The sequence below is a fragment of the Vidua chalybeata genome, chromosome 7 (genome assembly GCF_026979565.1).
Source record: "Vidua chalybeata isolate OUT-0048 chromosome 7, bVidCha1 merged haplotype, whole genome shotgun sequence".
In the NCBI taxonomy this organism is placed as follows: domain Eukaryota; kingdom Metazoa; phylum Chordata; class Aves; order Passeriformes; family Viduidae; genus Vidua; species Vidua chalybeata.
The window spans coordinates 22281371-22307750 of record NC_071536.1 but is presented as its reverse complement, the minus strand read 5'-3'; the positions used below and the strand labels follow the sequence as shown (position 1 = coordinate 22307750).

The following is a 26380-nucleotide window of genomic DNA, read 5'->3' as shown; positions in this document are numbered from 1 at the left end:
CAATCTTATAACTTTGACACCAAGAAAACACCAATATTCTAGTTATTTATTTGAAAGTTAAAAAAAAATAGGCAAGATTTTGACTCTCATGGTAGAGACTGAAAATGTGAAAGCATCAGTCTTGATAATCCAGAAGAAATATCATTCTATGTGTGCTTCTTTCTGTATCTCATTTTTTGAGGCAATATCTTGATTTTTAGGTGCTCCTGCTGGCTGTCAATATCCTTTGTCTGGAGCAAACTTGCTTTTCCCCTGGAGTGGTTTTCTGTCTTCTGTCCAGCATACTCATTGTTCAGGATATGCCTCTTTCCAGTGCTGTGCTCTACTCAGGCATTTCTTCCCGCTCTTCTGTTTCCTTTGCTGCACACAAATGTGTGTCTGAGAGTTAAGTGGCTGCTGATGGGGACTTAATATAAAAAGATGTTTCAGAGAGCTTTCTGCACATTATTTTTTAATTTCTTCAAGAAAAAAAAAAAAAAAAAGGAGAATACTAGATGTTATCTGACCTGTCTGCAGCTTTCATGGGGTAGTGACAGAGACCATCTGGCATGATCTCAGATAATGTCATTGATGGTAGCCCTGAGGGCTGGCAACCTGAGACTGGGCTTTCAATTTCAGGACTGTTAAGTCTGGATCACATTTTGGTGTTACATGAATCAGGATTTCTTGGCTAGTGGGGAAATAAATTCTGTTCAAATTGAAGCTCTGTAGATAAGCAGTTGTTCTGGAAATGAGGCAATTCAGGAGACAGAGGATGTGATACTGTGAAAAATAAAGAATTGAAAGTGAATACAGAATAAATCCAAATGATTTCATTATAGCAGAAATAGTAAATTTCATTAACATTTATCAATTACTAAGTTAAAAATGAGAGAAACATTTTTGAGAAAGTATAGAGTTCAAGTGCAGAAATTACAGTGATGAAGGGTATTGTGGAGGCCATGCACATAAATAGGTTAAAAAGGAATTAGGTAATTGAGTACAATGATCTTAATTCAACAGATGCAATCACCAGCTTAGGAAAACTTTAAACTGCTGATCACCAGAATGAGGGACTGAATACCAGAGGAAAGACCATTAACTAGTTTTCTTTTTTAGCTTGTGCAATAAGAACCGAATAGTGGGCTAACCTGAGGCAAGATACTGGATTTCAAAGATTTCTATGGTTCTGCTTTTGTTTTCCATACTGAGGTCCATGAAATAGGGTTTGTCTTAGTAGCTTTGCAGGGATGGGTCATCTTTCAGATGGTTCTGTGCAAAAGGAAATAATTCGCTTTGGTTTTATCAATGACTCATTCACCTGTAGTTGAGATAATTTAAAAATAGCAGGGTATCCAAAATGAGCCTTTCTTGTGTCAAAGAATTAAAGAGTTAATTTCCTTTCTGATCAGTTACATTTTTTTGTTGGATTGAATATTTCAGGAGAAAGTTGTTCCTGGTTGAGAGGTCCTAAACATAGGAAAATGCAGAACCTGCAGAACCTTAAATGTTCTAGTAATGAGCAGCAGTGACCTAGGAAAGGCCAGTCAGACTGTGTTCTTGCTCATTTCAGTAGCAAAAGGAGGAGAACACCAGTCTGCTCTCCTTGTGCATTCTCATTTTCACACAAGCAAATGAGACATGTATATGTGGATGTCTTCCTGGGCTTCTGAACTGTTGTCCTTCCCCAAAGCACCTCCCTTTGCTGAATTTTGGGGCTTTTGTTATAGCCATAGCTCCAGTTGTTATCACAGATCTGAGTTTTGAAAAATCCACGCTGCTTGCAAGAAGGTTCTATGATCACTGAGAGTGTGCTGCCCAGCAATTTATAGGCTTCAGCTGCGACAAGACTTGCTTTGTATAATTAATAAAATACTTGCTTTTTACAGTGGGCAAATAGTTGCATATTCTTTTACAGATTTAGTTATGAGCTTCAGAGGAGGGCACGAGGCTGCCACTGAGCCAGGAAGAGTCGTTGAAGGAGCCGACGATGGATGCCAAGAGCTTTCACTTTAATTGTATTAATGTCAGACTGGCCCTGGTGCTGCTGGGACCAGCTGTGTGTTATTCAGCCGCTGGGCCCTAGATGGTGTCAGGCTCGGCTCTGCTGCTCCCTGCTCTTCCCTCGTGTCTTCACTGCGAGCTTTGCTTGGCGAGCGAGGAGAGGAGAGCGCATTGCGTTGTGTGCGTGCTGACAGCACATGGCTCTTGCGCTCTGAAACCAACGTTGAGGAGTTTCTAGGAGTTAGGAAATCTGTTAGTTTCAAAGATCCCTACTAATTTTGGTGCTTCAGTATTTGGATACTGAAACAGCTAAGTTTTAGGTCTCCTGTTACTCTGCAGTTTCACATGAGAGCATCCTGGTCTGTAATATCAAGGAATATAGTCATGCATGCTCTTAGAAAGATCTATTTTACAGACCCATAAACACTTAAAATGTTGGAAAATCAGCAATTGTTTTTATGTATCATCTTGACAGTAATACTCCGTGCAAAAATCCTGTACTTTCATTTGGATCAGAATAGACACAAAACCAGCTTTCTAATTTACACCATGGCAAATATTAAAAAAAAAATAAAATTAAAAATATTTAAATTATTTAAAACAGTGTTCAGAGATGCTGGAATAAAAATACAATGCTCATATCTGTAGTAAAGTGATGTTCATGAAATGCTTTTCTTGTAGGACAGGGTAAAACTAGATGCTGTGTTGAAACATTGATAAGGAAATCTAATAGAATACTTTCTATGTCAGGATTAAGGAATTATGTTTTCAGTTTTGTATTGTATTTTGCTGAGAAATAAAATTGAATTCTATTTTAAAGATTAATTTTCATGTTTGGAAGTTTGGGTTTACAAAAATCTCAAATATTTTTCCAGTATTTTAATCTCAGTCCCTAGGTTTGGATCTGACCTATAATAAAGAAATTATCAGACACAGAAGGTTTACATATTTTTTGTTTAATGACATTGTAAGACTTGACAAATTTTATTTAGGAAGGTACAATGCACTGTAACTTGATTGAAACCGATGAAGTTGCCCAAGATTAATATTAGAAGCTAAAAATAGGATTTCTTTCTCAAGTATTTCTGTAGTATTTTTGCAGTGTGCACAAACATTCATTAGCATCTTGTTTTCATACGAAAACATCTTCATCGTTTTCCTTTTGTTTTCTTTTTTTCCCACAATTTCTTTGGTTCTCTCTTTATCCATTGTGCCCCACCATCAGGAGCAGATTACAACTCGGCATGATTGTGTATGGCTCTGTACAAAACCGGTTTTTGAATCCTGTCAGCTGAGAGCTACAGTGGCAGCAACCTGAAATTAACTTGGAGACTTAGGATCCTAATCACTGGGTTTTGTGCTGCTTCAGCTGTCTGCATTTGCAGCCAGCTAAACCAAGTCTGTGTTACTTGCAGATGTGTGATAGAGCATATGGGTGGGTCAACTCAGGATTCATTCAAAGCTGAGAACCCAGCTGGGAGTAGAAAAAGCAATAAAGCCTTTCTTCCATATACACCAGAGAAGATGGGTTCTAACTTTTGAAATTTAAAGGATATGTACACAAAATTTCAAAGAAATTCAAACATCAAAAATCCTACAGGGATTTAAAAGAAAAAGATGTGTAACTAGGTTTGGTGTAGTATTTTCACTGAATTAGACTCTTGGGAAACTTATCTGATTAAAAGCCCCACAGAAACAAAACAAACAAACAGAAACCAAACTATCCTTTACATTCTGTAATTTTCTGACAAAACAATGCAAAATTGACACTGATCAATATGTTAGTGCATATAGAGCCACCAGATCAAATACATTTTGTTTTCCTCTTCAGTATACCTGCATTGTTAAACTATCAATTGAGAATAGATCTCTCTTTTTTATTTTGAAAATATCTAAAAATCTAGCTGTAAATAAAGATTCAAAATAGACTATTTAACTAAAATGACCTTAAAGCTAATTTAAATAATGTTTATATGAATTTTGTTTTAAATTGATCTGCTTTGCTTAGGGCATGGTACAAAGGGGCAGAACCTGGAGAGAGAGAGAGCTACACAGGCAAGATGCTGGTGGCGAAGTCTGCTGTACATTTGTTTAGTCAAATACTTAAAGTTGTTTATTTCTCTAGGTGCCTTTTAGCTTTCATCCCCTTCAACAATGCTGAATCTGTTTGCAGACTGTATTTTCTTTGTGATCCCTCTAATGGGATATTTTCTGCTACTGGTTTTCTTTTGGAGGAGACAAAAAAAACCCCAACCCTATCCTCTCATTTAATTCTTTCTGTTACAGATGAGCATAGACTAAAATAGGAGTGCACTCTCAACCGCTCATTTATGGCTGAGACCATCTTCTGGATCACTATAGCATAGACTAAGATGATATAGTTAAGGTTTTAGGTAATTAGTATCTGTATTTCATAATTCAGATTCTTTACGATCATATTGCTGGAACATAATATCTGAATTGCTGTTAAGATTTGTACTGACTTCCAAAATCTTTCAAAATCTTGTTTTCTAAAACAAGCAGGAAAAAAGTAGAGGGACTCTTTTTTTTTCCTCTCAGTATTCCCATAAAACATTTGTGATATGGCTACAGTTTCTCTCCAGCACCTGTGAAAGCACTTGATCCCAATTCCAAGGTGCACAACTGATCCACCCCAGTGAATTGCAGCTGGACCTCTTAGTGGACCTTTGATAGAATCGTGCAGAAAATAGGGATTGCTGGTGCGTTGCAGAACTTTCACGAGGCTTCATGTTGCATTTGCTGAAGTTTCATGTTGTTGCATAATTTATTTTAAAAGTTCCTTTCTTCTTAATTTGCTTAATTAGGTCCTTTTTAATATATGAAACTTCATCCAGTTCCTATAGTAATTGGTAGAATCTCTCACTGAATTCTTACAGCATAATTGAGTGCTTTCTATACGTATCAATCTGTAAAGCTGTTTTGTGTAGTGAGGTTTTTTTATAGGTTTTTGTATTTTATTTTGTGCAGGTTTTTGTTACATGAGGGAATGTCATGTTAGAACTATACTTTTTAGAATAGTTAAACAAGACCACTCTACAGAATTTCATAATAGTGTATGATTTAGCCAATCCACTGTAGGAGTTCATTCTAGCACCACATTTCTTTCCAGCCACAATATTTTTTTTCATTCTTTCCGCAAATACTTTATGATCTGCATTAGGAGAGCATAGTGAAGCCTTCACGATGTTCATGGACTTCCATCTTGATCTACATGTCCTTGATTTGGCATGGATCACAGCCTTCAGTTAGAGTTGATTGCAAATATTTTTAAGAACTTGATCATGGGCTGGGGATGCTCAGAGTGGCCTAAATGGGGACAATGAGATTGCTGGCAAAAAAGGGGGATTGCAACCATGCATTATCAATTGCATTAAATTACAGTAACCTATTGCTAGACTGCAGAAATTCTTTCACTCTGGGCAAATTTTTAACTGAAGGGAAGGGGCAGCATTTCCAAGTTTCCAGTATACACTTTTTACATGCTTAATCTGTTCTTAAGCTTATTTTTTTAACTGATATATTTTTTTAGCTGTTCATAATTTGACACCAGTTTATTGGCTGTTGTTTTAAAATAGGAATGAAATGTTGGTTTGCTTATTATTTGGGAAAATGTGGTTATTTTGGTGGCAGAAATACCAAGACTTCAAAAGAAAAAAGTCTTTGCATACTGAAGGAGTATGTTCACTTAAGGAGACAGAATTTTCTCCAACTAGTTATGATCAGAAAATGGATTCAATAGTCTTTTTCTCTGTCTGGAAGAGACTTGTTAAGGTTGAATCATATAAAGTTTCTGAAAATAGGGCAACTGTTACTAGAATAAATGACAAAAAATGTAGTGAAAGACATTTATCATCTGAATAATGTATTTTTGCTTGGAGGCTTACTTATATTTAGTCTCTGTGTTATAAATATCACAGTTGTAATAATTTTTTTGGTAGAAGAATCACAGCAGTAATAGTTCTGGTACACTAGTAACAGAGTTTTGGGCATATTTCCCAGCAACTCATTATAAAATTTAGACAATGAAATATAAAGATGGATATCTTTGTGATGTTGCTGAAGTAATTTTGCTGCTCATTGAGTTTTATTGACATCTGATAATCACCTGAATATGTATCTTTATCCCTTTGTTTTTAAATGTTATGTCCATTCAAAAATACTTCTAAATTTAATTTTGTTGTAAAGTTGTAAAGCCTCATATAAATCCCTGCAGCAATGTTTTATGATTTTCATTTTCTTGTCTTACTGACAAGATAAGTTTGTTTTTCTAAGTCACATCACCTATCAGGAAAATTTTTCTATCCTCATGTTGTTCTCTTGCTACTAAGGAATGAACAAAGAACTTGATTATTATTTGATTAGGTCTCTGTACCTGATTCCTTTAGGCTAGAAGTGTTCTTACCCTTTACAGTTAAAAGCTAAGTTATCTGTGAGCCATTATCTGGGAAATGGCTAAGATCAGCAAGGGTATTTACCTCCTGACAATGCAAATAATTTCATTATTGTTTCTAGCAATTGTACTAAGAAAGAACCTGTTACCTTGTGTTTTTTCAGTCTCACACTTCTGGGTGTCTGGAAAGTAGGGTATTTAATTTGATTCCATTTTTTGAGTTCTAAGGGCTTTAATAATCTCTTTTTTTAAAGGATCTTCAAGTTTAACTTGAATTTTACAGTGGAAAACTTATTCCTGTTCATTTGAATTTTGCCTTCCTAAACAATCCTAAATAATTCACCTCAATGGTCAGTTTAAGTGATGCCTTGTTATCATATCTTCTTAAACCATTTAAGCTTTATGTTCTTAATCTCTTCTTTTTTTTTGTAAGTGAACAAATTTGTTGACAACTTTATTGTCTGGATTTCATGAAGCTTTTGGGAAATACACCTCTCTCTACCTGGTTAGGTTTTTTCAAGTCAAACACAAAAGAAGAATTTGAGGAAATTAAATCCTGGTGTACAGCCTAAATGATTCAGATTTGTAAAATGCACTTAGTACAGTTAGAAACAGTTAGCTGTCAAAGGACAGGTAGTGGTAAAATATGAACAGAATGGGAATGACCCATTCTTTACTGGAAAGATTATTTGCCACATCTTTAAATTTTTAAGGCATATTATAGTGTTTATTATCTTAGTACCTGTGTTCCTCACACCCTAAAAATGGTGGTATTACATCATCATCTGTCAAAAGCAGGAGCAGGAGCATTGTTCTTTCACCTGTTTAACTTATTCCAGAAAGGATGCTATGTGATATTGATAAGAGACTCTTGAATTTCCTGGAGTCTTGATTTTTAAGGTGATTTTGAAAATTAAAACAAAAATCTTTTGCAGTTATTTTGCACTGCTGAGCAGTCAAATAATCATTCACTGCCTTTAGTTTATATGTAATGGATAATGCACTGGGGAAACACATCTTGTGGAATTGGTTCAAGTTCTGCTGTTCAGGAATCTACAGGGCTTCATTAAATCAATGCCCCTGTTTAAAATAACTATATGCATAATTGGACTCACTTACAATAAATCCCTTGCAGATAACTGTGTGAAGCATGGAGTAAAAGGACTGGAAAGGGTGCAAGTGCCAAGGGAAATAGTCAGCAGAGATAGGTGAACTCTGGTTAGAGCAGTTAATTGCAGTTGATGCCATTCATATGTTACAGGAAATGTTGTAACTTTCTCCTGAAAATAGCTCTGTAGCTCCAATGCTGTGAGTTATCCTTTAGACACTTTAGTTAAGTTTTAGGGTAAGAAACTTTACACAACAGTTCTGGTTCTTGTGAATTTGAGTGCTACTTGTGTTAATATGGTCTGCCCTGCATACTTAGTGTGTTATCCTCTCTAAGTAGGTATTTGTTAGTGCTGGGCAGTGGCATGGTATGTTCTTGAAGGAACTTTACTTGCGACCACATTTTCTCACAGAGGTCATAACTAGGTAGAGGTGAAAGACCTTGCAACTGAGTGCTCAGAAGGTGTTGTTAATGAGCTTAGGGTTAAGCAGTGAGCATTAGGGATAATAATGTTTGTGAACCCTGTGGGCCACTGTGAGTTTGAGCTGGTTCCAGCAGCTCTCTTCAGACCTGGCATGAAGCATGGCTGCCATCTTGATGTGGGAAATCTTTTTGCACAACAGCTAAATTTGAGAATCTGGTTCACATATTTTTGACCTTGTGTGGATAAAATAAATCCAGAAGTGAAGTCAGTTTTGCACAGCAGCATGGCACTGTGCCTCTGCTAGCTACATCTGTCCAGGACAGCGCCTGGTCAGCCTGACTGCACCAGGACACGCGTGCGGCTGTGCTGCTTCAGGGCTGGCAGCTGATGCCCTCTGTGCCTTTGCACCAGCTCACCTGACATTACCCACATGTCTGACATTTGATAGGACTAAAGCTTCTATGTTTCCTGGTCATTTATGAATGTTTTAGCCTTATTTTCAGTGCAGTCTCCTGAACTTGGTGCAGCTGTTGGTGCTCAATGTGAGGGTCTGGGTTAGGTGCCTCGACAGGGTGTTGGGTGTTGATCTGCTCCCACAGGTCCCTGACCTTCTCTGTGGTCAAATTGTGGCTATGCTCATGGCTTTCTGTATCTCAGTAGTTCAGTGATTAATGTAATTGTGCAGGACATGAGACATGACTTCAACTCCTTTTGCTTTTTTAGAAGAATATTTCTGTTGTCCCTAGAGAGTGTTGCAGCTACGAAGCAGCTCTCACCTCCCTTCCCAGTGGGGCCATTTCCTAGAGGTGTGGAGAGATAGCCCCTCAGTTCCTTCAGGTGGTGATGATAAGCAGACCTCTAGGGGAACAAACAAGGATGTATGGTGTTATGGTATTTTTAGAAAACAAAGTAGTGGCCATCTCTGTCTTTGTGGTGTTGGACATATTTTTTCAGAGAATGGAGAAAGATGAGTGGACAGATGTGAGAACGACACCTGAGCTCAGGCTCTGGCTGCTGTTAGGTTCTGCTGAGACCTCAAGTTTTTGGCCCTGTGAAGACTGATGTGTCTCACAGCAGAATTTTAGCCCTAAATGAAACTTAATATTAGAAAATCCAAACAGAGTGGCCTCTAGGCCAGGTGGCTGCTGAACTTTCTGATTTTTTTTTTCAGTTTATAAGCTTGTGTGTGGTATGTTTTTTGTTTACGCTTGACTTGCTTTGAATTTATCTAAGTTCTCTCCAAATTTCATTCTGAGATTTTTATCAATCTGTCTTAGTCTTTTATACCAGGATTCACTTTTTAATGACTGCCTAATGATATCCAGAATGTGTGCTGCTGAGCTTAAGAAAGAACTTTAGTAGTTTGCTTTTATCCTGAGTAGTTTGAGATCACCAACATCTGTCCACTTTGTTACTGTCATTATTCCAGTTGTTTTCTGAAGATGGTATAGGTCTTTGTTTTACTGAGAGCACTAACTGGATTTTTTTTTCTTTCCAGTAACATACTTCAAGATGCTTTCTAGGTTTGATTAAACCTTTTCAAATCAAGTGGAAAGCAGGGAAATAAGATACAGAATGAAAAAAAAATCTTTTAATATAAGCCTGGAATATTTTTTAATTGCATGTAGAGCATTACATGGGCTTTTTTTTCAGTGCCAGACATATGCATTTATATTTCCCACCAACATTTGTCTGGTGTGAGTAGGAGTTTAATCAATAAATTCTTGCTTCTATTTTTTTTTCTCCTAGCTAGAGCATTTGATATGAAAGCCTTATTCTGAATTACCGTAAAGCAAATGTGAATCTAAGAAAAACTGGGAAAAATGTTTACACTATACAGGGAGAACAGATAACTTGTGCAAATAAAATCAGATTTTTGTCTTTTTATTAACATCAGCAATTAAGTATTGCTTCCTAGAATCTGATTATGTAAAATTCCCAGTGACAGCATGTTGTTTATGAGTTTTGAAATGATACTTTCTTTGTTAGAGTGCCAATTCCTTTGGTATGTATTTCCTCTGTCACCTGAGGCTATTTTTCCAACACATAAAACATGTGATTTTTTTTTTCTGCTTTCTGAATAATCAGCTTTTCCTTTTGCTCATTAAGCATAAAATTACAGCCAAGGTATTAATGCAATACAATGCACACTGTATTAAAAGTGACCAGTCTCTACCACATACCAAGTTCTTTTTTTTCTATTACCTAATTAACATTAATTAGTTCACTACATTTAGTGAATGTTATGTAAAACTCAACATTTTTTACCTTTAGGATAACTGTGACATTCAATCTAATGTGTCAGACTGGTCTGTATGAATAATTAATGCACTCTAATATTTAGTGTACAGACTACCTTGACAGAGTGGGTACAGCCACGGTGCTGAATGTGGGGGCCCTGCTGGGAAAGGAGCAGCAGGAGCCCCCTATGAGAGCTCTGCTTGGGGAGAAAAGAAAGAATGAACCTGAACAGATATCAGAACCTTGCTGATGCCAGGTGTCCGTGAGCCTGGGTTCCCAGCTGGAACAAAGGAAAAGAGATCCTCGGCTCTGACTTCTGCTTTTTGCACCTTTCACCTCCTTTCACTGCTTTGCTGGTAGCACTGATTCAAATCAGAAATACTAAATACTACTATTCCTGCTAATGTTGATGATGATAATTAGCATAAAATAAAATAGATGTATTTGTTAAGGAAAACCTTGCACTTGGGCTATTAAAATCAGGAGGATAATTGTTGAATTCTAATTTCTTAAGCTGCTTGAAAAATCAATTTTACCAAGAACCTGCTGTTTTAATACTTGTGATAGCTGCCTGAACTTCATTAAGTCTTGGGTTATGAGAAATGCAATTACATATAAGAAAAATTATGGAACTGCAAAAAAGGTCAAGTTGAGTGGAAATCAGCCTTTCTCTTGCAATTTTCAAAGTGTTTTTTTGTGACCAGCATGATCTGTTGTGCTTTGGTAGCATATGAGAATTTTTGGCTTCCTGAATATGGGAGAGGCTGGTGGTCAGCCTTTGGCGTTGCCTTGTGCACCATCTGGGTAGAGTGCCCAGTGCTCCAAACTTTCCTCTGTGATTGACACACATGAAGATGTTTTTGCAAAGATTGAAATTGTCAAAAGCTTCTTTTTAGAAGACTCAAAGTCTTTGCTTACCTCACCAGTACAAAAATAATAGACAGTATAAGTTTCCATGTGGGCATAATGCCATCCAGCTATAAATCCCCCTGGCTGCAAGGCTTTGCACAAGGTCATACTGATGACCTGGAAAATAGGCTTAGGTGTAAGAATGTCAACTTGATAGAGTGGCTTGAGAGCATGAGTGAGGGAGAGCAAAATGCATTTTTCTTGGCATGGATTATGAAGGTGCTAGGAATAACAGATTCAGACTTTTACTTACAGTGTGGTTTTAGTCATTGTAATCTTGGGAGAGGTAATAAAGTGAGTATATAGAGCATCTGTTTGAGTAGAGAACCCATTCTAGTTAATTCTGTTTTTCCTGATAGTGGAAGACATGTTTTCCTGATAGTGAAGACATGCTTTCAAGGTGAGAAAGAGGCAACAGGCCTAGATACAATACTACCTTAAATTCAAGCTCTGATTTGGTTTCCCTTGCTTTCCTAATTTTCTTTTCCTTGGCAAGTGATTGAATAGTTTCTGAAGTTAGAATAGGCTATAGATAAGCCTATGGTCTATCGACTGCTGGAGGCTAAGTGAGGTAAGAAAGTAATTTAAAAAATATGAAACATTTATGAGAATTTTCTTTTTATGACATGGTCTGAATTGCTTTTCTTGGCTTATAATGCTCAGTAGTGTCTTTTAAATTAGTATGAATTATTTCTATTGCATTTATTTTAAACACTTCTCCTATCAGTGAGTGAATTTTTAAATCTTTTGTTGCTAATTAATTTCTTGGATGAATTATTTATAATGATTCATGTTACAGCTGTAATATTTATAGTGATTTATGGTAAACTTGGTTTTTGTATGAGTTGTATGAATAAGAACTTCAATGATGGGAAGAATTTATGAAATAATAGATAGAAGTTTCTGTTCACCTTGCTACTAAGTGGGTGCTGACTGTCACATGTTTGTTTTCAAAGTAAGTTTGTTTTCTTTGTAGTGTAGGAAGAAGGCTGCATTTAAGATTTACATTGTCTCTGGCCAGCCATAGCAAAACACTGTAGATAGTTGAAATATTCAAAACTTTTACTAGTAGTGTGTGTCAGGTGCCACATTTGAATTATTCTTTTCATGGTTCTCCTTTTGCATACTATTCTTCTTTAAGCTGGCACACAACTCGTTAAACTGTAGAATTCATCCTTGAAGACAAAAATTGGGTTGGTGACTTGAAGTGAATTATTATGTATAATGATAGTACTATAAAAAGTAAGTACTATATAGGAACTTGAGAATAGCCAGACTATTGAAATAACACAGATGTTCTTGGATTATATTTGAGGTAGATTTTTTTGGTGTAATATATTACATTGAAAAGTAGTCAAGAACTAACTGAAAAATAGGTTTTGGGGAACTAATAAAAATATTATTCCTTACATGTATTTAATGAAGTCAGAATTCCAGTTATTTAAAACTAACTGAAATCTCCATGTATTTTTAAAAAATATTTTCTGCTTCACTTCTGAAAATCCTAACTTTTAGTAATTTATCTGAAAATTCTTCAAATTAATGAATATATTCTATAACATTTCATTAGCTTTTGGTTTTACATAATAAAAGTAGGAGGGAATCCAGGACTTGGAGGTCATCCATTAGAATGTAAATAACTGAAATCAAGCTTGACAATTGCAATTCCAGTGCTACTGCAAATGATGTCTCTGTGGTGTTACCTCATTACAAAATCACAAGCAGCTGGCAGTTAAAACTTGCATCAGTTTCCTACAAGTTTTTTCATAGTAAACTACATTTATTCTTTCTACCTAAAAGACTCTTCATCTTAAGCCAACCCATGGACCAAAATAACTTAAACAGTTGTCTGGATTGGTGTCATTAACAGTGATCACAGAATCACTGAACATGCTGAGTTGGAAGGATGTGGTCTCATATTCATATGAGGTATTTAAGTAATCTGGTATTTGTGACTTCAGTGTATGGCATGGTACAGCTAAACAAGCCAAGAAGTGTGTGACTAAGTAGATATTTTTTAGTACATTGATGAGAGAAAGTGTATCTATGTAGGAGATTTACAGCATTTTATCCAGCTGAGTTTTGAAAGCACCATAGCAAAGGTAGCACTGTTTCCTGTGTGAGACTGTTCTACAGGTGACATATTTCAAAGTCAGTTTTTAACCATATCCTTTCATGAATTTCATGCTATTAAATGTCAAATTTCTTCTACAAAGAGGAAGTAGCACAACATTTTTGTATCAAATTTGGAAACATTTTTTTCTAAATTTTTTTATCAGTACTTCAATGTTTTTCCAGGCCTTCATTTTGTTCCTGACTCTGGTCTGAGAACCTGGTGATCAGATTCAAGAACATATGTGATGTCTTTCAGAGCACTGGAGACAGCACAGGCTGAAGCCATGTAGCTTCTGAGGAGGAGACTGGACAGCTCTTTTGTGAGGAGAATGCCCTTGCTTTATAATTACCCATTTTTCTTTAATTTCTGTGGAATTGGCTCACAGTTGTAATTTAAGAAGAATCTTAAGAAAGGGTTTTGAGTAGGAGAGATTTTCTTTCTCACCTAGCCTTGTATTTGCTTCCAGATTCATCTGACTTCTTTTCTCATCAACTTTGAAAACTGTAAGACTTTAAGAGAGCAGGAAGACCTGAAATAGGGCTGTATTGGTGGTGGATGTGTGGTAGCTCCACTGATATTCATGGGGTGCAGGTGAGAGCAGGAAAGAATTGTCTAAGTCAGGAACCTTGCATCTGCCATCCTCAACCTCTAGAGACCTGGTCCCAGCACAGTTTTTCTTCCTGATGGAGAGAGAGATAAAATAAAAGGTGAAATTGGATGCTGCTGGCTTTCTCTTTCAGGACAAAGGGGAAGGTTTATTAGCCAGGGTATATTTAGTCATGATAGGTCTGATAATTTAGGTTTTGGACTCTCAAACGGTAGCTCTATTTTTGTGTGTAATGCGTAAAAAATCTTTTATGCTGTCCAGGTTCATGTGATAGTTTAGGATGACAAGTGATACACTTTCCTCATGTCTATATGTATGGTCTATGTGTATACACTGAAAGGCAAATGACTACTGTTCACAGGAGTGGAGCTTTTTGCTTTGTTTTAACTGTTGCTTATCATAAGACAAGCAGCTATGCAAGCACCAACTCCCCTTCAAAACCAGGGAAGTTTCCATGATGGGAATGCATCTAAGTTTTACATATTCTTCATTTTAGTATTCTTTTATCTTTCATTGTCCTTTACAGCTTTACACTTTTGCAAGTGTCTTCTACCTAAGTAGGTAGCTGAAAGGCAGTTTAAATAGAAAAGCAGGCAATGTCTGACTTTTTAAGCTCCTGTGGGAGACTCTGTTTCAATGACCATTTTGTCCCAGTTTTCTATCACTGGCTTTTTTTTTCCTTGAGGTCTTAGCATTTTCATCTTTGTCCTTGTGCTGTTGAGCATAAAATTTGGTTTTAAATATTAAAAAAAATCCATATAAGCAATTTAAAACATTTTGAATTGTCCCTGGAAATGATATTTTTTCTCCCATTTTTATCCAAAAATATCTATGAATTTGTCTTGTTTAGATAGTTTGTGTCTCTGATTTCATAATTTATTCCAGAATATCCCAACATCAGCTTTATGCTCTGCTTCTAGTTTTGGGGGGGCTATTCTTTCTTCTCTCCTTTCTTTATTCTTACATAAGCTGGGGGAGGGCTGCCCCCAGCCCAGTGCCTATGTAGCCTTCACTATCACCAATAAGAAGTTTGGCTGTTAGTGAAGTGTGTGTGCTGCTTGAACAACTTTTCTGTGTCCCCTTGCAGAGAAAAGATGGCAAAATACATCAGGTGAAGTTAATCTTAGCTTGTTTAATCTCCATGTGAAATCCTTTGTTAACTTTGTGAGAAAGCAAATGTTTGCATCAGAGATCACATTTTGGAATTGATTTTGGAATAAACTACTTGTTAATTTTTTTTTTTGGTAGGTATAAGCGTGATACAATTAGGTACTAATCTTTCTGATAAACTACATATTTATGTGATAAATTGCATTCATAAAACATTTTTTGCTGTCTTGCATTTTCTTGTTGTATGGCTTTATGTCAAGACTAACCTAATCCTAAATTATACTCTAGTAATAGCTCCTTTCTCCCACTGCTTTCTTTCAAAGTAGTGACCTTGCCTCCCAATCCTTGCAATTCTTATCCCACATTAATCTCTTAAGATTCTGAAGGGTATTTTACATAGGAACAATATTAAGTTTGTGCTCCAGTATTTAAGTGTACAAACTCACTTGTTTCACATTGCTGAAATAAACAGTTAAAACAGCCTGGAAATTTTGGGGCTAATCCAGCAATTTTCTTTTTGGATGAGCTTTGACTGAGGAATATTATCTAAAGTAGATCTTTATTTATTGTCATTCTCTTTAGAATCAGTGTTACAGCAAATGAGAAAATTTGAAATCTGTGTATTGATAGATAAATTTTTAAAACATCAGTATTTGTATCTATATTTTATTTATAAAAGTAAAACTTTCAAAGGACCATGATGTAAAAATGATGTGCAAATAATCTGGTATCTGGGGTTTGGCAAAGATATTCAGACATTTTTCATTGCCTAGAATTATAGGTGAACTAATGAGTAGTGCAAAGCTGAGTTTGTATTCAAATTATGCCAATATGTTTTTAAACAGAGAAGACACTAGACTGAACCTGTTCTGTGCCTTTTTCCCCCTTGTTTGAACTGAAGTAGAGGTTTGTTTTTTTTTTTTCTGATTTAGAGCTAGTTCTGAATATGTTGTAGTTGGACATAACCTTTACAGAGCTCTTCCTTTAAAAAACTGTCTGGGTTCTCTGCTCACAATGGGTGTATGGCGGTTGTGGCTCAGCAGCATGTCAAGGTAATTCTCTAAAGCTTTACACAGATCAAAAAGATTATTGAAGAATGCACAGGCACTTTTCTTTTTGCTAAGTCTGAAATAGAAGGGACTAAATCCCCAGGGGATAGAAGTTACATAATTTGGTGATGCTATGCTGATTTATGCCTCTTGAGAGTTTGCCTGCAGCAGAAGCTGGAGGTGATGAGAAGAGATTGGATGAGAGAAAGACCATCCAGGAAAAATTCATCAAATTTGTCATTCTTGAAAGGACCATCATAACATATGGTAAGGCATATCATTTACCTCAGGCTCAGAGGAAAATGATTTCTTCTAGGAGAATATTAATTTTATTTCTTAGAGGATCAGCTGACAGGGTAGGCTTTCTCCTGGCTGGTCTTCCCCTTCTGTTTTCTCTGAAGGGAAGGATGGAAGCTTGGAAATGTCTTATCTGTAGCAGACAAGCAAGTTGGCATTTCGCCATCATTTTCTGCTAGCAGAGAGGATAATGGTAATTATATGTCAAAATTTAACATTTCTCTTCTTTGAAAGAGAACTTTTTAATGCAAAATATTTAGAAAAGTCAGATCTATTCTGAGGCAGATAAAGAGCTAGGATTAGTGAGCTGACAAATTTTTCGTAGGCAAAAGGATGTTTTCTTCTTCAGGCACAAGGGGGAGATGAAAAAGGATCAAAAGAAACAAACATATGAGGTGTGTAATGTAACTAGGCTGCAACTTCAGTATTGTGTAATATTTGGGAGACACCCAGAGCAACATTGCCTGCCCTGCTGCTCCTTTTGTGGGAAGGCTGTTAGAACTTGCTTTGCTAATGAGTTCCAGCCCTTTTAATTAAATTGGTGTTTCTTTGTTATCAGGAAAGTAAATTTCACTTGTGCTACGCAACATTGAGTCCAAATTCCATCATCACCTTTTTGAGGAAGGAAAAGTGTTTTCCTATAATCAATTCTAGCATCCCCAGTTGTTGCAATTTAAGCCCTTGGTCAGCCATGTCCTTAGTCAGTTAATAAAAGCAGAAAGGTTTTCCCAGGCTATGGCACAAGTTTCCGTAGTGGTGAGATGCTTAAAAACGTGGAAAGCTTTGCTTTCTTTTTAGTCAGAAAAGGAAGGCATGGTTATTTTAGATAGAAGCTATTCACCTTCTATCCACACATTTAAAATTTGCCATTTCATCTGATTTTACAGATAATTTTCTAGAATACATTATTTATATAAATATAATTTTGCTTAGAAAATAAATGCATGATTGCAAGCTTTGAGATTTGTATTCTTTATTTCCTGTATTTTTCCAAGAACAAGTGTAAGCAACCATCTGTTATATACATTATAAGATTGCTCCTCAGCAGTCTAAGAGAAAGGAGATGTCAGCCTTCTTCTACATTATTTCTGGGAACTGGGATGCCAGACATTTTAAAATAGTTTTTGAAGGTAAAATGTTGGAAAGAAATCTTGGTTTGAAACTGTTTTTTATAAATTTATTCTAATTTGTCAGTAATATGTAATCTAGTGATCTGGATCATCAGAGACTGACCAGAAGTACAGGCTTGGGTTTTAAATTTAGGATTCAGCCACACTAGCAGTGGGATACTTGGGAAGTCAGGTTTTAATACAGCTGCATTATCTGCTAGGCAGATTTGGAACCAGGCAGTTAATTTGCAAATTTTGACTATGCATCCATAGTTCAGGTCTGCCTCTACTTGTTTCTTATTTTGCTTTATAAATATTTTGAGTTTTGTTTAACCATAGTCATGGGTGTCCAAAGATGAGCTGATTAGATTTATATAATGCCTGCTGACATAATCCAAGGAGAGTCTTTGGACAGTATCTCATTTGATATGTCCATAAAATATAACAAGTTTAAACTGAGTTAATAAAAATAAACTTCCATTTCCTAATGATCTTCCTTTTTCCCTAAAGAAGGATTTTAATACTTTATCCAAACCTCAGTAATATAATGGGAGAATTGAATAAGAGATACATATGTAGACTAAAGAAAGGTAATAGAAATAGTCCTCTCATCAGGATTAAAGGAGAATAGCTATCATTAATTACTTTTCAGCTTACTCCACTCAACTACAGAGATAAAATTTTAACCTGATCTGAGCAATCAGCTAAAACTTGGAATTTTAAGTTTATTTTGGTTAAGAGAAATTGCTAAGCTTTTCATATTGTTAATACCATTCTATGTATTAAGATGAAAGTCTGGTGTCTTTAGAACGTGAGAAACCAATTGTTACTATGTCTTTTTTTTTTAAATTCAGGTTTCTAAACCAATTTCCAATCAGTGCTGAGCCTCATTGCAATCTATTGTTTTTTCTTTAGGTCCTGTCCTTGATCCCAATTCTGCTGTAACTTTTAATTCTGCATTTTTCTTCATTTGTCAGTGTTTTCATATATTTTAGAAATAGAGCTGTGCAAGGTACACTTCTGCATGTTTTCTAATTTTGATTTCCTCCACTTTCAGGCCTCCAGCCTCTGCTAGTTAAAATTCCCAAATTACTGATGATGTAGTATGGATTTGTGCTTGTTACAAATTTGTACTTGAGTTTCTTTTTCTTTGGCACTTCTTTCTTGATACACGTATGCAGATGTCTCTTTTAGTCTTTTGTTTGTTAAGCTAAAGAAAGTAAATGTTTTCAGTTTTTTCTCAAATTTTCCCTGACCCTTGTAGAAGTCTTTCTCTTCCAGATTCAATTCCTTTTTTAGACACTAGATGATCAAAATCAAGAACAATAAAAATTTAATAGAATTTATTATTGCATTAATGTTGAGATCTATGTATTAGAAATATATTACCTGATAAATTAAAATTTTTATTTAATTTCCATAGGGACATCATTTTGATAGCTCATATCTATTTGTGATCTGCTTTGTACACAGAATTTCATCCACTGTAATTTTCAGCTGCTGAGATCTCAACTTTCAGCAGAAATTTAATAATCATCAAGTTCACATCTTTTCATTTTGCACTGTTAAATTTTACCTCAGTTTTATTCTTGTGGTCCTAGAGGTAATCCATATCTTCCTGGTACTGTTCCAGTCTTATATAGACTAGCAGTGCTTTCTCACATCAGAAATTTCTGAACTGTGATTTTTTGGCTGTAATTCATCCTATGCTCTGGTAATTTATAAAAATATGTAGTAAAACTCATCCCTCAAATTACTGCTGAGAAATATGCATTTGTAGTGGTCTTCCAGCTCTTTTGGTGCAGCTCTACATAATTTCACCTTTCACAGTCTCCAATATCTGGCACTAATTTCAAATGTTCTTTATCATGATCATTAGTACTAGCAAACACGGCTTACACTTAGTTTATAAAGCTGAGTGTCAGAGCTTCTGTTGCTTGCTCCCTCACTGCTTAGGTCAGCTCTATTTGATATGAAACTGATTTGTGATGGATTCAAAGTGACCATTATTTCACCTTGCATAATTCACAAGAAATGAATTTTCTTTCTTTTTGTCCTGTGAAGAAGAATGAAATAAAAGCAAATTATATTTGTGAGTAATTTTTGGTGTGACATAAAGTGGTACTTGTTGATAATCTAAAGGGGATCGATTACAAGACTTTTGCTTTAACATCTTAGAATAAATATCTATATTTTAAAAAATGTTACTGTATTTCTACCCTCCCTCTGCTTTAACATTGTTAATGAAATGTTAAAATTTTCACTTTAGCAAAGAAGTAATGGTATTGACATGCGGAAAAGCATGGAATAAGTTCAATGAAAGTATTCCATTAGCTGGGATAATGTGCACAAAGAAATAATATTATATTTCTGAGTGAATTAATAATTTTTACTGAGATCTTAACCAAACTCAGGAAAATAATCTTCTACCTTGTGTTTTGCTAGTTCTTGAATTCTTCAAGTGTCCAGCTGGAGGAGAGACCATGTACTCTTTGTGAGCAGAAACTCTGAAGTGATGTGTTTGACAGCTGTGGGGAGAACCCCTAGCTGGGTGTTTTTCACTCTTTGAGTGGAGAATATCATGCAGTACAAGACTTGCACAGGGAGAGCCTACATAATATTTATGAAAGGTTGCTTGGCAACCTACATTTTTATATCACTTCTTACCATCTTACTGGCCTTTGTGTCCTAGCAAGCAGCTTTTGGGGACTTGAAAGCATCAACTTAGAGATGTGGGGTTGTACTCTCTTACATAATTGTGAGTAGATATTGGACAGAATGAATTCAGACAGAACTCAGGATTTGTACAGGAGAAAGTAACTTACTAGTGCTGGTGTATTATTATTTTTGTAAATTACCTTTGGAAATAAAAATACTACTTTTGGAGACATTCCTATTCCATACTGATGTGGGGAAAGCTGTTTTCTCCTTTCATTGCTAAATTGCTTTTGTTTGTTTTTTGAAGGGCCTTTTGTCTCCTTGTGCATATGCATTTATTTCTGTGTGCATAGATTTAGTAATATTTTCTGGTTTGAAAGTGAATTAATGAGTTAATCTGGAGCAAGTTGAAAAGTGGCAGCTTTTGAGACCATTCACAATGTTCAGATGTGGCTCTCTGACTGCCACTGTCAGTAGCAGTAAAAAGACAGTGTCAGGTTGTTGGACATCAGGATTAACTCTCAGAGAATATAAAAAGCAGCGCCAAGTTGGGCCTTATCTGGTTCTCTGCTGCGCTTCAAAGCTTCACTGACTGGCTCTGCCAGGCTGCTGGACACTTCACTGGAGGCCCTGCACCAGTGTGTGGCTGACTGCTCCCTTTCCCTGGAGATGTAGCATCCTTATGCTGAGGCAGTTGCACACTGGATAAAGTGAACCCAATTAAACCTGATAGAAGGTAACTTCTCCCTCTAAAGGGAAATATGTGTTACTCATGGATGAGACCAGTTTGCTTTTATCAGTGCTATAATGTGAATGACTGTAAGCTAAATTTGATTAACTCTTCAGTTACACAAAGGAGTGATTACTACAACTGTATAATAATAAAGTTTAACTAACAGGATAGGATCTGGGTGAACTAATTTAGAACTATTTGCTTCTACTTTCAGCTTCTGCTTATATTTTGAATAAAGAAGGACATCCAAATTAATTTGAATAACACTTGAAGCAAGCTGAAGTTAAATTAGGGTAGAGTTTTTTCTTCCAAGTTTTATTTGTCACTAAAATTCAATTGGTAGCAAAGTGTTTCAATATGTCTTGAGAGAAAATTCCTGTGTGTTTAAGCAGATGAACGGAATGCCTCAAAATTAGTATCTCACTAAGTGAACACAAAAAATTGTTCTGTGGGTCTGGAATTCAGAGAAATTACAAAATGATACTTTTACCAGTTTGGTGGCACTGTTTCATCTTAGGTCTGTGAAGTGTTTTTTTCTGTTTGCGTGTTTGCTGCCATAATACTAGCAACAGTAAATATGAATAATGGTTTATAATAATAAATTCCACTCGGAAATTTCACGTTGTGTAAAGCATATGTTGTAATTAAAAAATCCAGTTATTACTTTGTAGTCTTAATAATTTTTAAATTATTAAGGCGGTTACTGTACATTGTTTGCTTGAAAGGTCTCTCTTATCAGAAAAAATTCATGCATGATTGTTTTGTTTGATATCAAACCACATTTTTGCTGTCATAACACTGGCACATTTTCAAGTCATGCTGTTTTCTGGCTGATAGCAAGGAGTAATGGAAACAATGCAGTGATCATGCAATTTATTAAAAATAGACACTAAAATACTAGGCAAGCGATGTTTTTATTTTAATATTGACTAGGATTTATAAGGCTTCATAAAAATAGCTGTTTCAGTATCACAGAGGAATTAAAATCCCTTGCTGCTGTGAGTTGTTTATAATTTATTTCTGGTGATTTTCCTTTAGATTAGATTCTGATGCTTCTTGTGAATGGTGACTGTGCTTGCTGAGGAGTGGTCATGCAAGTAAAATCTGATAACCTCGATATGTCACTTCATCTGCTGCTTTTCTTTTGTTAATGCAAAGCTGGTTACATAATATCTAATTTCTCCTTTAGCTGACCAGAGATGAAAACAAAATCTATAATGGCAGTGCTAGGTTTTATAAAAAACACGAGTGAGGAGTTGAAGGATGTGGCTTGTTCTGTTTGGACGATGCAGGATTGCTTTAAGCAGTAAGCTTACTGTTTTCAGATGGCATTAGCAGCATCAGTGATATAGCTGTGTCAGCCTCCTCGACTGCTGGATGTCTGTAATCGCACCGAGGAAACTATATTTAAGATCTGATATCTTGAGGGTAATGACTCCAGCACTTACTGGTGGACAGAATGGCTGTTAATGCTTTCTTCCCTAGCCCAGAAGATTTTGAAAGATAGATAGGTCTGTGATGTACTTTGATAAGACAGGAAATGCAATTTTTGGGGGTCTCTGGAAATAGAAAGGTCATGCAGCTTGGAACCGGTGAGACATTACAGTCCCTAAGTCATCAGGTATGACCTCATGATTTATACTAATATTTCTAACATAGGGTTTGTTTTACAGTTTTAGGTCATTTGCAATCTCTTTGTCTGTGTAACTGCTTCATATTGGATGTGCTACAGGATTTATAGGGTAGACTGTTTACATAAGCAGAGCAACGTATATCTTGGAATTCTAACGTGTTAATTTTTATTTGAAAAATGTAAGGTTATTCTCTATATATTTTCAACCTGTTTTATTGTGAATATGTTTTCTTTTAACTAATTAATGGTGAAAGGTTATCCCTTTGCTGTAAAGTAAAATGACAAGATTGTATTGCATTTTTATTTTGCTTTATCTTTACATGACACACAAAAGCTATTGTGATTGTGTTTGTTTGTCATATGAAATGCAGGATAAGGCAATTGTTTACCTACAGTGCCAGGTTATTTAAAACAACGTATCACATTGTGTAACAGGATGGGGCTATTCTGCAGGCATAGATCTTGCTTCATTTTGCAGCAGTAGATTCTTTTTCTTTTTGCTTCATTTCAAATCAGTTTTAAAAATAGCTCATGGAACATAACAGTGAAAGTTTGGCAAGATAACTCTCCTCTTTTTAATTATTACACTCAGTGGTGCATACTAATACTAATGGGTTGTAGAAGAGAAGATTAATATCTTAAAAATTAAGAATATTATTAAAAACCAGATTAATTTTATTGAAGCATGTATCTTTTTTTTTTTGGGTAACTGCTGTCAACTTTATTGCAAGTCTAATACTTGTGGATCTGCTAATGTGTTGTGATGTTGTGTGTATAGTAAAGTCAGAGTACATAAAAGAAAACAGGTATATGGGTATTTTTAATAGGAAGATAGTGGCCTAATTTCATATATGAAGCACAAAATAGATTTGGAGATATTGTTAGCACTTTAGGTGTTATAAACGTTAGATAATGGCTGATGTATTCCCTTAAATACATCATAGAACAATTACATTTAAAATTGTAGGAGAAATTTATTTTAAAAAGGGATATTCGACTCCATCTTAAGAAATTCTACATATATTTGCAGAACATTTCCATGGCAACGTGTTTGACCATGTGTTTTAAAAGCTCAGCTGAAGCCTGAAAGTAGTGGCAATTTTTCCGTCTCTTGCTTTACCCTTGTGGAACAACAATTTTCATGTATAACTGGACAGCAGATTGGCAGGAGTGAGCAGTATTTTCTGATCACAAAGCACAGGATTAAGTGATGAAGATTTAAAAATATTTTTGTGTATTCACATAGAAAGGTAAACATGTAAGTCATGGATTTGATTTTACATTTGGAACTAAATTCTGGTTTCACCCCATTTAATAACATTTTGCTGAAGCTGTATGTGTGTGGGAGACAACAGAAGATCAGACTTAAGTTTGTGCAGCAATGGTAAAAAAGCTGTCTTTTAATTTTTAATTAAAAGCATATTTGTAGAAAATATTGTATTACTTGTACTGACAATAAATTCCAGTTTCACAGTCTACTTTATCCATCTTACGTTCTTATTAATAATGGGCAAAGACTGCCCTGCTCTTAAGCTTGATTAAGTTTGGCATGATTTAACTATACCTTTCTCTTGCTACAAGATCCTTTTAATCTGTTAGAATTTATTTTCAGTATTTTGATGTATTAGTCACAATGAGTACATTCTGTTTCCTGGCATTGGAATGAAATTCCTGAAAGTATTGGTTTCATGGTATTTTGGTGCTTTGCAGAGTATTTATAGACCTTTTAATAGGACCAACCTTCCCCAGCTTCTTTGTTTTCCTTATTCAATTTACAATCTTGACTTAGCTTAATTTTGAAGTTGCTTCTTTGCTCATTTTAAATAATTAGATCTCCATGGAATTTTGCATCTGGAAGCTACAGCAGTAGGTTGTGCTTGTCTTGGACTCTCATCACTTACACTAATTCTGCAAACTGCATTCTGTGGATGGCTTTGGAATATATCATTGGTATAATCTCCAGTAGTGCAGTAGACATCCATTGCAGCCTGTTGACAATGGAAACTATCTACAAAGGAAAATGAATTGGTGAAAAATGCTTGCTTGAGGAAGTTTGTGCTTAGGTCATTCTGTTTTGAAGCAACAATATTAATGACTATTGCAAGTGAATTTGAATATGTTTTTTCACTCAAAGGACATAGTCCCCTTAGGACATAGTCCCTTGTTCATTTGGAGGAGCTAGAGAGTAACACCCCAGAAGAATGTATTAAGAAAGTAAAGTTATTTTGGAAGAAAAGAAATTGCAGCAAGATAGAGTTAGACACATGAGGGCAGGGAATTGGACTGAAGTGATCTGAAAACTTAAAACTGCAAATGATTTTGTTTGTTTTACTTGTTTAAGTCCCACCTCCAGCCCCCTAAAAAAGACAAGTTTGAAAGAGCCTTGCTGATATTTGATATTTGCTCTTGCTGCACAAGAGAAGAGTCATTGAATTCAGGGCACTGTGTTAGTAGCAACTTAACAGGAAGACATTTTTGTGCCTTCTTTAAAACTGTATCATCTCTCTTCAAGATGATTGGTACTGTCAGTATTTAAAGAATGCTGTGTAAGGAAGGATCTCTCTAAATAGAGAATTCTTTTTCCTTGACTGAGCATAACAAATACACATCCATGAGTATGTGTTTCCTTATCTTTAAAACATTGCCATTTACAGAACCCTCTGATAAAGATCTTGTAGCAAAACACTGTTTTAAGAACAGCTGGGCAAGAAACCAAATATTTGTGTCATTTATCAATTTTATACAAGAATGCTCTCACTCGTGCACATACACAGTTGTGATGCTTTTACTTGTTACTGGTTGCTGTCCTGATTCCACAGTATGGACTTTTTTTTTTGTAGGTTGTAGTGCCAGTTTTTAAGGAAATGAGAACACTGGGACAAATGGGAGATTGTCACCAAACATTTGCAAAACACTAGAAGCAAAAAGTACTTTCAGATTTTGCTGAAAGAATTCTAGTGTTTTTGGTGTACATAAATCTACTTCCTAAGACATGACCCTCTTCTCTGGCCAAATTTTTCTCAGTAAGTGTTTTAATTCATGTATCAAGTCATTGGGCCTAATGACCAGAATTAGGGAAGGCTTACTAAAAGCATATCAGAAAGGTTTAAAACATAAAGTAGCATAGCATAAATATGTAATAGGTAACTGTATGGTCACAAAACACATAGCTACACAATGAGTGTTCCAAGAATCTTCCAATCTATTTAGTGTTCCAAGAATATCATCACATGGTCATTCTGAATAAAGATTATTCAAAGGAGTTTTGCTAAGATACAGTCTGAAAATGTGAATAAATAATAAAAAATAATAAAAATAAAAAATTATACCATGGTAATCTGTTAAAAAATTTAGAATAGAGTCATATTTAGTCCCCAAAAATTCCTGTAGAGGTGGAACCACCTAAGATGAAGTAGTAGGGAAGCTGAGCATATTAATGCAGTAAAAGAGAATGTTTATGCATTACTTAGAGTTGCATTTTTGTGAGAACTATCTCAGTTCATTCTCTCTCTCTCTCTTTCTCCACCCTGTGCCTCTCTTTTCACCCTCCCATCCCATAATGAGCCTCCTAAAGGATATGACTTATTCATGTTGTTTCTTGTTTCTTTGCAAGACCATATTTATTTTGCCTTACTTAAATTTTCAGTAAATGCGATTAATGAAAGAACCCCATCAACATGGGTGCTGTTACACTACTGCAGTCAGTGGCTTTGCTGTCAGTACAATTTTTTTAAGTAGCAGCTGATCCATAATTCTGGTAAATTTCTATAGATTGCTTCATTAATAAACTCAATATTAACTACAGATCACACAGAGTAAACTCTACACTGTTTGCCATAGTCTTCTCAGTGTGACCCTAAAATCGCTTTTCTGGAGATCATTTAAACCATGTACATACCAATAAGGAGACTACAAGATGTGACTGATAGTAAGGTGGTAAAATATTGCTATTCCCTTATTATTAAGAGCACCAAGTTTTTTCTTATGTTGAA

General features: G+C 35.6%; 1 protein-coding gene across 6 annotated transcripts in view; it reads left to right on the top strand.

Moving 5' to 3' along the window:
* Window positions 1-26380, top strand: part of SLC4A10 (solute carrier family 4 member 10) — a 187084-nt gene that overhangs the window by 46484 nt on the left and 114220 nt on the right. For 4 of the 6 annotated variants that reach the window (XM_053947401.1, XM_053947400.1, XM_053947404.1 and 1 more), the window contains exon 1: window positions 22275-22376. The exons of the other annotated variants lie outside the window; for them this stretch is intronic. In XM_053947401.1, coding sequence (XP_053803376.1) covers window positions 22296-22376 — 81 coding nt within the window. In that variant the 5' untranslated portion in view covers window positions 22275-22295. Of the gene's footprint in view, window positions 1-22274; window positions 22377-26380 lie in introns of those variants that run through there. 6 annotated transcript variants of the gene reach the window in all.